The sequence below is a fragment of the Sodiomyces alcalophilus genome, assembly GCF_042370955.1.
Source record: "Sodiomyces alcalophilus JCM 7366 unplaced genomic scaffold ACRALscaffold_6, whole genome shotgun sequence".
Lineage (NCBI taxonomy): Eukaryota > Fungi > Ascomycota > Sordariomycetes > Glomerellales > Plectosphaerellaceae > Sodiomyces > Sodiomyces alcalophilus.
In genome coordinates this window covers 1,271,109-1,282,189 of record NW_027263537.1, presented here as the reverse complement: position 1 = coordinate 1,282,189, position 11,081 = coordinate 1,271,109, and the positions used below count along the sequence as shown (strand labels likewise).

Here is an 11,081-nt window from a genome sequence, read left to right as displayed (position 1 = left end):
GTCCCTTATCGATTAGCCCCGCCATTAAGAGTGTGGCCTTGGCATTGTGTGTGGGTCTTGTATCTATTTCGTCCAATCATATCCGTTGTATCTCCTTCATCCGAGTGACGTACCTTGATGAGCCCCGCCAAAGAAACCCCTCCAACTCGCCCCGGCCGTCACCAACTGAGAGATTTGCGCTTGGGGGATCACGACGCTGAAAAACAATCTCAGAACATCACCAAGTGAAAGATTTGAGCTTGAAGAATAAGAACTTCTATTCACCCTCATTTGTCCTATTCTTACTATTTATTGTCCTACTCAGAATGCCCACAGAGTTAGAAGAGGTACTGTAACTCCCAAACTCTCTCATCCAACACCCTCTAGATCCTCGACAGCGACGGGACCATGACTGACCAACATCCTGATGCAGCTTGTGGGCTTCATAGCCAGCCCCAATCCTCAGATCCGGAAGCTCGCAGTTGAGCATTTAGTTCCATACTCGACAGCGGAACCTTCTATATTCAACGCTGAAAATTTCCGGCCCGTCAAAAACTTGACCTTGTTGATCCAAGATCACCCAGTGAGTCGACTCGTTGGACTGTAAACTCATACCTTGGCCCGTTAACTCACCTGAACATGACAGAAAATCGCCGAATATGCCTTGACGATTCTAGTAAATCTGTCGGCCGAGCAAAAAGTACTAGAATTGCTCTCGGGCAATGACAGATTCATCGACTCTATTCTAGCGAGGGTGGTTGTGAGTAATTATAATCAACCTCAAGTTATTTCTCCAGGGGGGAGAACGGCTATGGAACCGGAAACTGAGCTCTGACAGAAACCGTCCGAACCCAACGCCAACCTCCTCGCCATGCTCCTGGCCAACCTCTCCAAGTGGGACGGCCTCAAGAACATCGTCACCAAGAAGCAACCCCCGCCGGAGGAGCTCCAGTCCCACGAGAACGTCATCAACCAGCTCATGGACCTCTTCGTCAAGGGCGCCGACGGATCCTACAACAAGCACGCCGACTACGACTACCTCGCCTACTTCTTCGCCGACCTGACCAAGCACGCCGAGGTCCGCCAGTTCTACATCACCAAGCAGCCCTACGACGACGCCGTCCCCCTGACCAAGCTCAAGGTCTTCACCGAGCACAAGTCCGACATCCGCCGCCGCGGCGTCGCCAGCACCATCAAGAACGTCGCCTTCGAGGTCCCCGCCCACCCGGCCTTCTTCTCCGCCGACGACATCCACATCCTCCCCTACGTCCTCCTCCCCATCATGGGCGACGAGGACTACGACGTCGACGAGTCCATGGACATGCTCCCCGAGCTCCAGCTCCTGCCCCCCGACAAGAAGCGCGACCCGGACCCTTCCATCATCCAGACCCACCTCGAGACCCTGCTCCTCCTCACCGCCACCAGGGAGGGGCGGGATCTCATGCGCGAGATCAAGGTCTACCCCGTCATCCGAGAGACCCACTTGCGCGTCGACCACGAGGGCGTCAAGGATGCCTGCGACAGGCTCGTGCAGGTGTTGATGAGGGACGAGGAGCCGGATGCCACGCCAAAGGTGGAAGAAGTCGACGAGGATGATGAGATTGTCGAAGTATAAACAGAAACCGTCAAGACGGGAAGAAAACAAAACAAAACAAATTGGTTAAGACTTGCGCCCAATTGTACTGAGATCGCAGAGCATCCGTTCATCTGGATATTAGCCAGCCGTCTCAAACTGCAACTTCTGGATACAATACCATGGAGACAAACATGCCAAATAAGTCTACATCTATTTGTAATGCTACCCACTAATGCATCAAAAAAATATGAAAAAGGAAGGGAAAAAAAAGGGGGGAAAAGAAAGGCAAAAAAGGGCCCCTTAACTCCTGACCACAGACCCCAACGGAAGAGCCATCATTTATGCCATGACATGCCGCTGCGTTGAACAGTTCCATCCATCATCAAGCATCTCCCATCCATCCTCTCAGAACAGTGCAGCTTAGAGATCGATGAGATCCACCTCGGAAAAGTCGGGCGGGTTGCGCCCGTACACCACGCGCACCTTGCTGTCCAACGCCGTCCCCTCGTTGCTGATGTGGATGTTCTCCGTGTACGTCATGGTCAGCCGGACCTCGTCGTCGCTCACCCCGAGGTCGTCGCGCGGGATCCACACGCTCGGCGCCCGCGCCCGGAGCGCGTGGTGCTTGAACGCGTCCCGCACCAGCGCGTTCCTCTCCTCGGGCATCAGGTCCTCAATCTCATCCGCCACCCCCCCGTACAGCGCCTCCCCTATCGCGCGCTGTGCTTCGAGGTCCTTTTCGCGCTGCCGCCGCCGGTACTCGGCCGCGCTCTTGATCCCCGACGACGCCTCGACCTTGTCCCAAGTCATGGTACGGATGCCCTTGCCCCCGCGCTTCGCCAGGTCGCGGACGTCCTTGACCGGCTTGAAGAGGGACTTCTTGGCCCGACCGCCGCCCGACAGGCCCTTGAGCTCAATCTCGTCGTCGTCGTTTGTAAGGCACCCGTCCATGCTGTGCGCTGGCGGTTTCTCGTCACTCGCTTGCTCGTCTTCGCTCTCCTCCAGCATGCCGAACCGCCGGAGCTGCTCCCGCTCAAACGCCCGGTCTCGGATGGCCGCTTCGTCTTCGACGGTGACGGGCAGGTACCGGAAAAGCGGCGAAAAGGACCGGTTGAGTAGGATCTGGTAGAGTGCCGTCAAGGCTATGGTGACGAGCATGATGATGGCCTGCGGGTTCCCCGAAGAAGCCGCCTGCCCCGTACCAGCGTTGTCCCGGCCCACGATGAAGAACAGGCCGGCCAGGCACAGCTCCATGACGTACAGCCCAGTGAAGGTCTGGTTGAGAGCGGTGGGGTACATCATGCCTCCCGTGTCGTGGCCATTCCGAATGACGTAGACAAGGCAGTACTTTTGAGAGATCCACAAGAGGCCAAAGGTGATGATGGCGAAGATGGAGATGAGCGGCGCCACGATGGAGTAGATCAATGCTATGCAGGCGAAATTGGTGTATACGGGGAAAACGTGGGCCCATTCCATCTTGTTGAGCGTAACGTTGCGCGACCACTTGCTGCGGGCGGTGTCGTCGAGTATCCTGGCCAGCACGTACCACACAACGAGGGTACCGATCTGGAGGAGGGCGCCCGAGCTGACCGAAAAGGCCTGGAGGATCATGTAGGAAAAGAAGTAGTTGGCCGCCTTGGGCAGGTTCTCGGCCAGGATGTTCCAGACATTATTAATATTGCTAAGCTCTTGCACGTTGCTCCATAGCGTGTCGACCGACGCTGCGAAGAAGGACGCGATGGACACGACGAGGAACACCTGGACGAAGAGGAAGACGAAGAAGAATCGCTGGACGAATTCCGCCTTTTGCGTGCCCGTCTTGGCTCCCTTGAAATCGGCAAGGAGATCCAGGATAATAGGCACAAGGACGAGGAGAAGAGCGAGCAGCACGGGTGGGAGGACACCGGCAATGGCGCCGGCAATCTCCTCGACGGTGTCGTTACTCTTGATCCATTGGAGGAAAGGCAGCTCTGCAAGCGAGTCGATGTTGGCGATAGCAGCAGTCCACGCCACAGGGAACGACCAGAAGATGACCATGGTCGATATCAGGGCCATCACCACGGCCGTCCGCAGCCATTCGTCCCACCAGGATATGGCCATGTTGCTCCAAATGACATCCCTGGGCGATATTTCGTTGATCCGCGGGGCCATTTGCTTTGGGAGGTGATGCACGAGGCCTTGGCATGCAAGATGCGCCGAGAGTTGCTCGTTGAACTGCACAAACGCCGACGACATGAGAGGATACCGCTCGGGACTCTCCTGGTCGGCGCGGATCTCGAGGTTCAGACGAGCGAGCTCTGTCCGGCACCAGTATATGGTATCCACCTTGTGGCCGAAGGTGAGCCAAGCCAGCCAGGTCGGGAACCCCCAGCGGGGCACGCGGTGCGTCGGGCGGTCCTTTGGCTTGATGTACTTGCGCCATGCGGCCTCGGGCTCGCCCCCCGTGTCATCCTGGTAGTCGCCGCCGGTGAAGGATGCTGGCCCGTACTCGATGGGTGCCACGTCGCCGCCGCCATTCACAAACGGGATGGACGACAGGATCTTCTGGCCGCGGCTCATCTCGGAATGGTGGCGACCAGGGCCGGCGTCGTCTCCTTCATATTCGGCAGTCTGAGGGACCGGCGAAACGTAACCTCCGGCAGGAGGTCGCCAGAACTCGTACCACTTGCGCTCTGCGTTGTCATACATCTGGCTCATATCATCCAGCCTGCGAATCGTGTTGCCGTTGGCGACGGTGTCAAACTTGGCCTGGCCAATGGCCGAGGAGTACCCGAAATCGATCGAGTCGTGCGTAGCATCATAGCCAGCATCCTCGCCGGGCGAATCCGCCTCCTTTTGGGATCGGTTGGTAGCAGAACCAGCCGCTGCGTCGTCTTGCGAACCACGAATGGCTGGTGAGTCGACATGGCCTGATCCGTGGGCCGCCTGTGCCGTGGGCGGCGCGTCTTCCCCCGAGGAGCCAATCCTAACAAAGCCGTGCGTCGTTCCCACCTCGTTTTCGACTCCCTGGCCGATAGCGCGGAAACCCTGGCCGGCCCTGTCCACGCCGCCACGAATGCCTTTTCCAAACTTATTGAAGCCGTCGCCCAACGTGGCAAGACCGAAACCCTTCCCCTGGGACCCGGAGGAGTTGCTACTTGGCACCATGACTCTGCTGCGGCGACGCTGCTCCTGCTCCTCGGCGCGGACGTCGTCTACGACGTCGGAGATATTGCGAGGTCCCTGGTCGTCCGTTCCGGAGCTCACGCCCAGGCCGGCTTCGGCCGTTCTCCTGGCGGCTTCGTCCTCGCGCTTGCGCCTCTGCTCGAGCTCCGACTTTGTCGGGGCATCGACGCGGGATATTCTCCGGTTTTTCTTCTCGTCCTTTTTCCTCTCCTTGAGCTGCTGCTTCTTGGCGGCCCGGATGAGCTCGGTCTCGGCGGCCTCGAGCTGTTTGTGGATGGCGTCGCGGAGTTCGATTTTGTCCAGCAGGCTACTCAAGTCGCGGTTTAGCCAGACGTTACGGATGCCGCCGGGAAACACGTCAAAGAGACCCCTTATAGCTTCCTCGGTGAGCCATTTGGCAGGGACGTTGTTGATTAGGACGGTGGTTGCCGAGGCACGAAGTCGATGCTCGGCGCTGGTTAGGTAGTCCTGGCGGATCTTGATGTAGACCCTGAGCTCGAAGAAGATGACAAGGCAGACCCAAACTATAACGAGAAGTGCCAGGATAAGATGGGCCCAATAGCGCCCAGAATTGGTAGCGGTTATGTTGCCGAAGGCTAGGGTATCTAGGCCGGTGGGGACCGGGGTCAGATATCGCGCCTCGTCATCATTGAGGGTGTTGTTGTTATTGTTCCCATCATTGGTATCGATCACAGCCTGGCCACGGCCTCCGACGTAATTGAGGGGAATCAGGATAGGTAAGGTGACGAGGGCGATGGGCACGAAGATGATGAGGAGGGCCCTGAGGTATCGCAGGAAGAAGTATGCATCCAGGCCGCACCTTTTGATGACTTCGCGGTCGGTGAGGGAATAGAGCGTCTTGAGCAGCTCTATCGGGCTGGCGGGTGGCGGGTCAAACCGTTCTCGGTCAGGGGCAAGGTAGGTCTTGGGTTTACTGCAGGCGATAGATCGGTCAGCAAGCACAGGGAGGCGCGTGAAAAGGAGAGATCAAGCGGGGTGTGTGTGACGAACAAGATACGAGCAAGCTTGTTTCTCAGTAGGAGAAATACGGCGATCTGGACAACGAAGACGACGATAGACACGGTCAAGGCTGCGAAGAAAGCATTTAGGGTGATGCCCTCTCTGGACTGCGCAGAGGCAGGCTGGCCCTCGAAATCTTCGTCCATATTCAAGGCTGCAACGTAGAACGGAGGTCCGTCCCGTCAGGGTCTCCCAGTCGGTGAAGATATTATCTTAGGTGAATCGTCGAGGTATCGGGGTAAAGTTGACGGCAAGTGGTCGAGGTGAGGTGCCTTATAGGACGAGCCAAGGCAGGAGTGTCGTTGGCATGTGGAGGTTGTTCGGAGCAAAGATTGCCATTCAGGTTAACATTGGATGGTCGGTCGGGAAGTTGTGCCAGTCGAACACGGTGGTCCAAGAAGGTCAGGTCTCCTGGTAATACAATGCGGCGGCAAACAAAGGACGAGGAAAACGAGGGGATGTTGCTAAAGAAAAGGAGATCTCCCCATCTATCAGGTCCTGGTCGTTGTTCGCAGTCGTGGTCTTGACATAGGTAGGTAGCTAGCCTGCTTGCCTCATGACGACAGGAGAGGAGGACAGATGGGGGAGCCACGGCGTACTTGGTAAGTCATGGTGGAAAGGTGGAAAGAAGGCAAGTGGCATTGGCAATGTATTGTAGGTGTAGGGTAGGCACGTTGTACGAATATGTGTGTAAAGGTTTGAAGCCAAGACCCCATGTGCTCCCAAAGGACCCTTCATCATTTCCTTTCAGCCGCGCAGCGATTGGCGGGGACGGTACCAAATCATACCGCTATTCGGGGCGCTAGGCTTAGTGATTGGCTCCCGCAGTGGGGCCGTACTACAAAGGGACAAGTGAGCTGGGGACCTGTGACATCACAGGCTTCGATTGGCCAAACACACGAAACACCTTCTAACCTTACGGAGTAAGTTGTTCCTGAGCTCATCATTGAGACGGCTGAGAGTCCCACTTTTCCAGGTTCGTAGAGTGCGTTGTAATGAATGCGAGAGTAGGCAGTAGGCAATGGGGTAAAATTGGCGTATGGAATGGATAGGTGTACGTTGTACGCCTTTTCTGTCCATCGTGACGAGCGCGTATCGTTCCCTGAAGATACATTAGTGTACTTCGTAGTGTACCTGTAGTGTAGGTACTTGCACGTTGAGCGCCGTTTACGTCGTGGCCATTCATGTTTCGTGATACATTCCAGTGACGCCATAGCCCAGTCCTACGACCTGTAATACCCACTGCCGGTTCGTCATAGCCACCGAGCACAGTAACCAAATCTTGATAGAATAGACCGAGGGCCACGCTACACTTGTATACTACGGGGAAATAGTCCGACGGAGAGGGGATTTGGCCTTGTTGCGGCGGTTCGGCGGCTAAGGACCCTGGCTCTTCTACTTGTATCTCTACTTGCCAATGCATTCGCGCCCTTGTGCTCACACAGCGGCTAATTGCGCCCTTGCTACTTCCTGGAGCCGGAGCAGAATGCCCCCTTTTGTGTTCTGTGCACAAAAGGTAATGGAGAGAATGGCATGGTTGAGAGGCTATTAATAACGTCTCGGTATGGCAACAAAGAATAACGACTACAAACCATATATGGACAATGAAATCCCGACGGCCGAATACGAAAATGTGGTGTTTATGAGATTTTTTTTTTTTTTTTGACAAGGAGACCCCGGAAACTGGCGCAGAAAGATATGCGTGTCTAGTTGTACGATCCCAGATTGGTGTCGTGATCAAATCTTATTCTATCAGCTCCGGAAGTGGTTGAAGTCACTCGGAAGAACGGCAAGCAGACCATGGCAGCCAAGCCATTTGAAAAGTATAAATTCGCAGTTCCACTAATACTAGCGTGAACGTGATAAAACAGATACAGATCCGTCGGAAGGATACCTGACTGCGGGGATGCCTTGACCCAACACGTCCCGAAAAAGACCTTCAGAGCCTGACCCGTCCGTCCACAATTCCAAATGTATCCCAACGTCGAGAAAACCACAGAAAAGAAAAAAGCAGACCCTTGAGTGTTCATTGCCAAAAAAGAATCCTTTTAACGCCCATAAACCATTGTCGGTACAAAGCCCAAGAAGCAGCGTTGCCGCAGAATTTCTGTCTGATAGCGTGTATAACTTGTCTTTGTCTTTGTCTTGTCTTCACACGCTCGAAACCTCCGGCAAGGAAAGCAACGAGGCGTTTATGGAAGGCTCTTTTCCCTCCCGAAATCGAAAGGGGTGGCTGAATTCGACCCCGTTATCGATGATTTTATTGCTTCTTTTGCGCGTCGCTTTATCGCTCGGTTTTTCTCGTCGAATATCTCACAACTTCGGCAGTCGATTATGGCAGGGTAGTAGTAGTTGCCATTGCACCACGTGCACTTTTGGCGTTTAGAAGCAGCAGACGTCCAGGCAGCAGCAACAGGCCAGCGCGCCGGCAATACCAGCCAAGGCACCGGTGGCAGCGCCGCCGCCGCCCCCGCCACGATTGTCCTGGTAGTAGCCGCCTTGGTTGGGAGGATATTGACCGGGAGGAGGGTGAGGAGGGTACATATGGCCCGGGGGGGGACTGCCGTACATGTTGGGACCGGGGGGAGGGTATGGACCGCCCTGCTGCGGGGGAGGAGAGCCGTAGTAGGGCTGGCCGCCCATCATCTCAGGGCCGGGCTGGTAACCGGCGTAGGCCTGCTGGGGAGGCTGGGGCGGGCCCTGGTACGCGGGAGGTTCTTCGTACTTGCTGCCCATCTTTTGCGACTCGAGTGCGGGGATGACTGAAGGGAAGGGCGCGGGTGAGATTTGGCGACGACCAGAGTGGGAAATAGGAGTACGGTTTGGTTATTCGCAAAAGTTCCTGGCGACGGTGAGTCGGAAATGGCGATGTCTGGTTTGACGCAAAAGAAAACAAAGAAAAGAAGAAAGAATGGCAAAAGACAAAAGGTAGGTACGAAGTAGGTGGTTGAAGAAGAGGAAAATGGTAATATTTGGGATGATGGGAAAGGGAATGGAAACACTGGGCCCCCAACTCCCTTGACACTTCGGAGGCGGAGCTGCGGTGGCCAAGATGTGGCTGACCGCGCCGAGGGGCTACCAATCTAGCCTAAACGAGCTAATGCGGCTGCCCAATTGGTGTGGAGGAGTGGAGGCTGTGGCTAGTTCGTCCGCCTTTGGCGTATTGGCGATTCGAGTGTTTGAATAAGAGGCGTCTACCTATTCTGTACAAAAATCTCAGGAGCACGAAAAGATGAAAGGGAAGGTATGTGGATGATGATGAATGGGATTTAATTTCTTCTTACGATCTTATAAGGGGCTGACTGCATTGTTCGAGTACTCGCACCGTCCCGTATCTGGAGTCGACGATTCGGATTCCGAGGGCCGAAGGACGCACCATGGCGCGGCACGGGGAGGTACCTACCTACATGTTGTACAGCTGACGCGGCCAATCTGGATCGGAACAAAGCTGCCCCGAATGAGCCCAACTGACCACGGTTTCACACTGGTTACTAATCTATGCCTCACACTTACCTGCCGGCGTCACGGAGACATCGTCAAGGACACGTTCCGGTCAAAGGCGGCGACCAGCGGCGACCAGCGGCGTTTTGATCCGGGGAGTCCGTTGCTATGAGAATTGCCATAACGCAATGGTCAGAGAGGCCCAACCCGCTGAAATGATCTGGGGAAATGATAGTCTGCCGAAGAGACAAGTTAGCCTTGTCTTACTCGTCTTACTTTCGACGGCGTGGGTAAGACGAGAAAGGCCGAGAATAGACCCAGACCAGTGCTTTTAAAGACCCTTGGGATTTCGTTCGATTATTTACTCAAATTGCGATGGTAATTTTGAATACCTATGCTAGTAGCCACGAGATGGCAAACGATCATGGCATCGGGCGTGTTGGTAGTTCTCTAATTTATGTCTGTCGACACCTAGAGACGGAGGATGAGTAAAACTCACCTTCCTTTAGCCTGGCCTCTAAGACCGACTCTTCACCATTCTCAAGCACTGCATCAGTATAGTCTCAAGTGGATGTTTCATGGCCAACGAATTGAGCATCTGCAAACGGCTTTGCCGTCCACAGCTACAGTCCAAAGGTACTCCGCGTAGTCAATACCCCACATCAACTCCACTCCGGGAATTTGTTCTTCACTGCACTCTCAAGACTTGACACCACAACTCTCCTGGACTAGCAGCCCATCCCCCCAAACATGGAAAAGAAATTACACTTTGCCGACTCGGACGCGGCCAAGCTCGAACCGTTCCTCCCCACCGAGGCGCTCGTGCAGGCCGCGGCAACCCAAGGCCGGCCCTTCGTGACCCTCACCTTCGCCACCTCGCTCGATTCGTCCCTGGCCCTGGCGCCGGGGACACGCACGCGGCTCTCGGGCCCGGAATCCAAAGCCATGACGCACCACCTCCGCAGCCACCACGACGCCATCTGCATCGGCGTCGGTACCGCCATCGCCGACGACCCGGGGCTCAACTGCCGCATCGAAGGCGTCGGTCTGGACCGCCAGCCGCGACCCGTCATCATCGACCCGCGCGGCCGCTGGGACCTCACGGCCCGCAGTAAAGTCCTGGAGGTCGCGCGCGCGGGCCTGGGACTCGCGCCGTTCTTGGTCACGGCACGGGGCGCCGGCGTGGACTCCGAGTTGAAGGCGTTGCTCGAGGAACATGGCGGTAAACTCATCGAAGTGGCGGCGGATGCGGGCGGGAGCGGCGACGGTGGCCCTGGAGGCGACAGTGGACGTCCCGGAAACAGCACAAGCATCCAGTGGAACGATATCCTCGCGGCTCTCCTCCGGGAGGGATTACGGAGCGTCATGATCGAAGGGGGTGGACAGGTCATCAACTCGTTGCTCGCGCCCGCCTGTCACAACCTTGTCGATTCGGTCATTGTGACTATAGCCCCGACCTGGCTCGGTCAGGGCAGCGTCAACGTGTCGCCGGACAGGGTGCACGACGAGAAGGGAGATCCCGTGCCGCCAGCAAGGTTATCGTCAGTTTCATGGCATCCTTTTGGCGAAGACGTCGTTCTTTGTGGGAGGTTGGGCCATGCTTGACCCGAGGAATCTCAAGACTCGACGAGCACTACCACGTTGCCAAAGTACCTTTGAGTATCTTGAGGAGTACCTAGGTACCGAAAGACGAAATGTACTCCACTCCGTACCTTCGTCTAGTCTCGGTGAGCTCGGTCCACCGTCCTGGGCCGATAATACCCCTCCCTCCAAGTACCTGTCGTCATCCCTCCAACCTCCAACCTCCAACTCCTCAGCCCACATTTCATCCACTTCACGATACTTGGTCCCACGTTTTGCAAATTCTTCCTGCCGCTTTACATATTCCACTTCCGTCATT

At 55.9% G+C, this 11,081-nt stretch overlaps 6 protein-coding genes across 6 annotated transcripts; 2 read left to right on the top strand and 4 right to left on the bottom strand.

The window, feature by feature from the left end:
* Nucleotides 1–24: 24 nt before the first annotated feature.
* ACRALDRAFT_2021132 (uncharacterized protein) lies at nt 25–270 on the bottom strand (the record flags this gene model as incomplete). The annotated part of the gene is made up of 2 exons (XM_071020047.1): nt 25–37; nt 110–270. The coding sequence occupies 2 exons, from the start codon at nt 268–270 to the stop codon at nt 25–27; spliced, it is 174 nt and encodes a 57-aa protein (XP_070873338.1).
* ACRALDRAFT_1076082 (uncharacterized protein) lies at nt 236–1,748 on the top strand. The gene is made up of 4 exons (XM_071018469.1): nt 236–326; nt 413–562; nt 626–739; nt 818–1,748. The coding sequence occupies exons 1-4, from the start codon at nt 306–308 to the stop codon at nt 1,592–1,594; spliced, it is 1,062 nt and encodes a 353-aa protein (XP_070873337.1). The 5' UTR covers nt 236–305; the 3' UTR covers nt 1,595–1,748.
* Nucleotides 1,749–1,975: 227 nt separating this feature from the next.
* On the bottom strand, nt 1,976–5,886 carry ACRALDRAFT_1056510 (uncharacterized protein; the record flags this gene model as incomplete). The annotated part of the gene is made up of 2 exons (XM_071015886.1): nt 1,976–5,654; nt 5,732–5,886. 2 exons carry the CDS (start codon nt 5,884–5,886, stop codon nt 1,976–1,978), a joined length of 3,834 nt encoding a protein of 1,277 aa, XP_070873336.1.
* A 601-nt stretch (nt 5,887–6,487) lies between these two features.
* Nucleotides 6,488–7,275, bottom strand: ACRALDRAFT_209719 (uncharacterized protein; the record flags this gene model as incomplete). Its single annotated transcript, XM_071022822.1, has 4 exons — nt 6,488–6,605; nt 6,641–6,812; nt 6,875–7,170; nt 7,208–7,275. 4 exons carry the CDS (start codon nt 7,273–7,275, stop codon nt 6,488–6,490), a joined length of 654 nt encoding a protein of 217 aa, XP_070873335.1.
* A 216-nt stretch (nt 7,276–7,491) lies between these two features.
* On the bottom strand, nt 7,492–8,720 carry ACRALDRAFT_1063189 (uncharacterized protein). The gene has a single exon (XM_071016749.1). It carries the CDS (start codon nt 8,474–8,476, stop codon nt 8,123–8,125), a length of 354 nt encoding a protein of 117 aa, XP_070873334.1. The 5' UTR covers nt 8,477–8,720; the 3' UTR covers nt 7,492–8,122.
* A 1,211-nt stretch (nt 8,721–9,931) lies between these two features.
* On the top strand, nt 9,932–10,970 carry ACRALDRAFT_2138750 (uncharacterized protein; the record flags this gene model as incomplete). The annotated part of the gene is made up of 1 exon (XM_071024149.1): nt 9,932–10,970. The coding sequence occupies one exon, from the start codon at nt 9,932–9,934 to the stop codon at nt 10,784–10,786; it is 855 nt and encodes a 284-aa protein (XP_070873333.1). The 3' UTR covers nt 10,787–10,970.
* Between the last annotated feature and the right edge of the window lie 111 nt (nt 10,971–11,081).

Excerpts from the sequence above, each read along its gene's own strand:
- ACRALDRAFT_1063189 (XM_071016749.1), bottom strand. The coding sequence starts at position 8,476 with ATGGGCAGCAAGTACGAAGAACCTCCCGCGTACCAGGGCCCGCCCCAG.
- ACRALDRAFT_1076082 (XM_071018469.1), top strand. The coding sequence starts at position 306 with ATGCCCACAGAGTTAGAAGAG. Across the intron at positions 563-625 it reads TGTTGATCCAAGATCACCCA|AAAATCGCCGAATATGCCTT; the intron begins GTGAGTCGACTC and ends TGAACATGACAG. Across the intron at positions 740-817 it reads CTATTCTAGCGAGGGTGGTT|AAACCGTCCGAACCCAACGC; the intron begins GTGAGTAATTAT and ends GAGCTCTGACAG.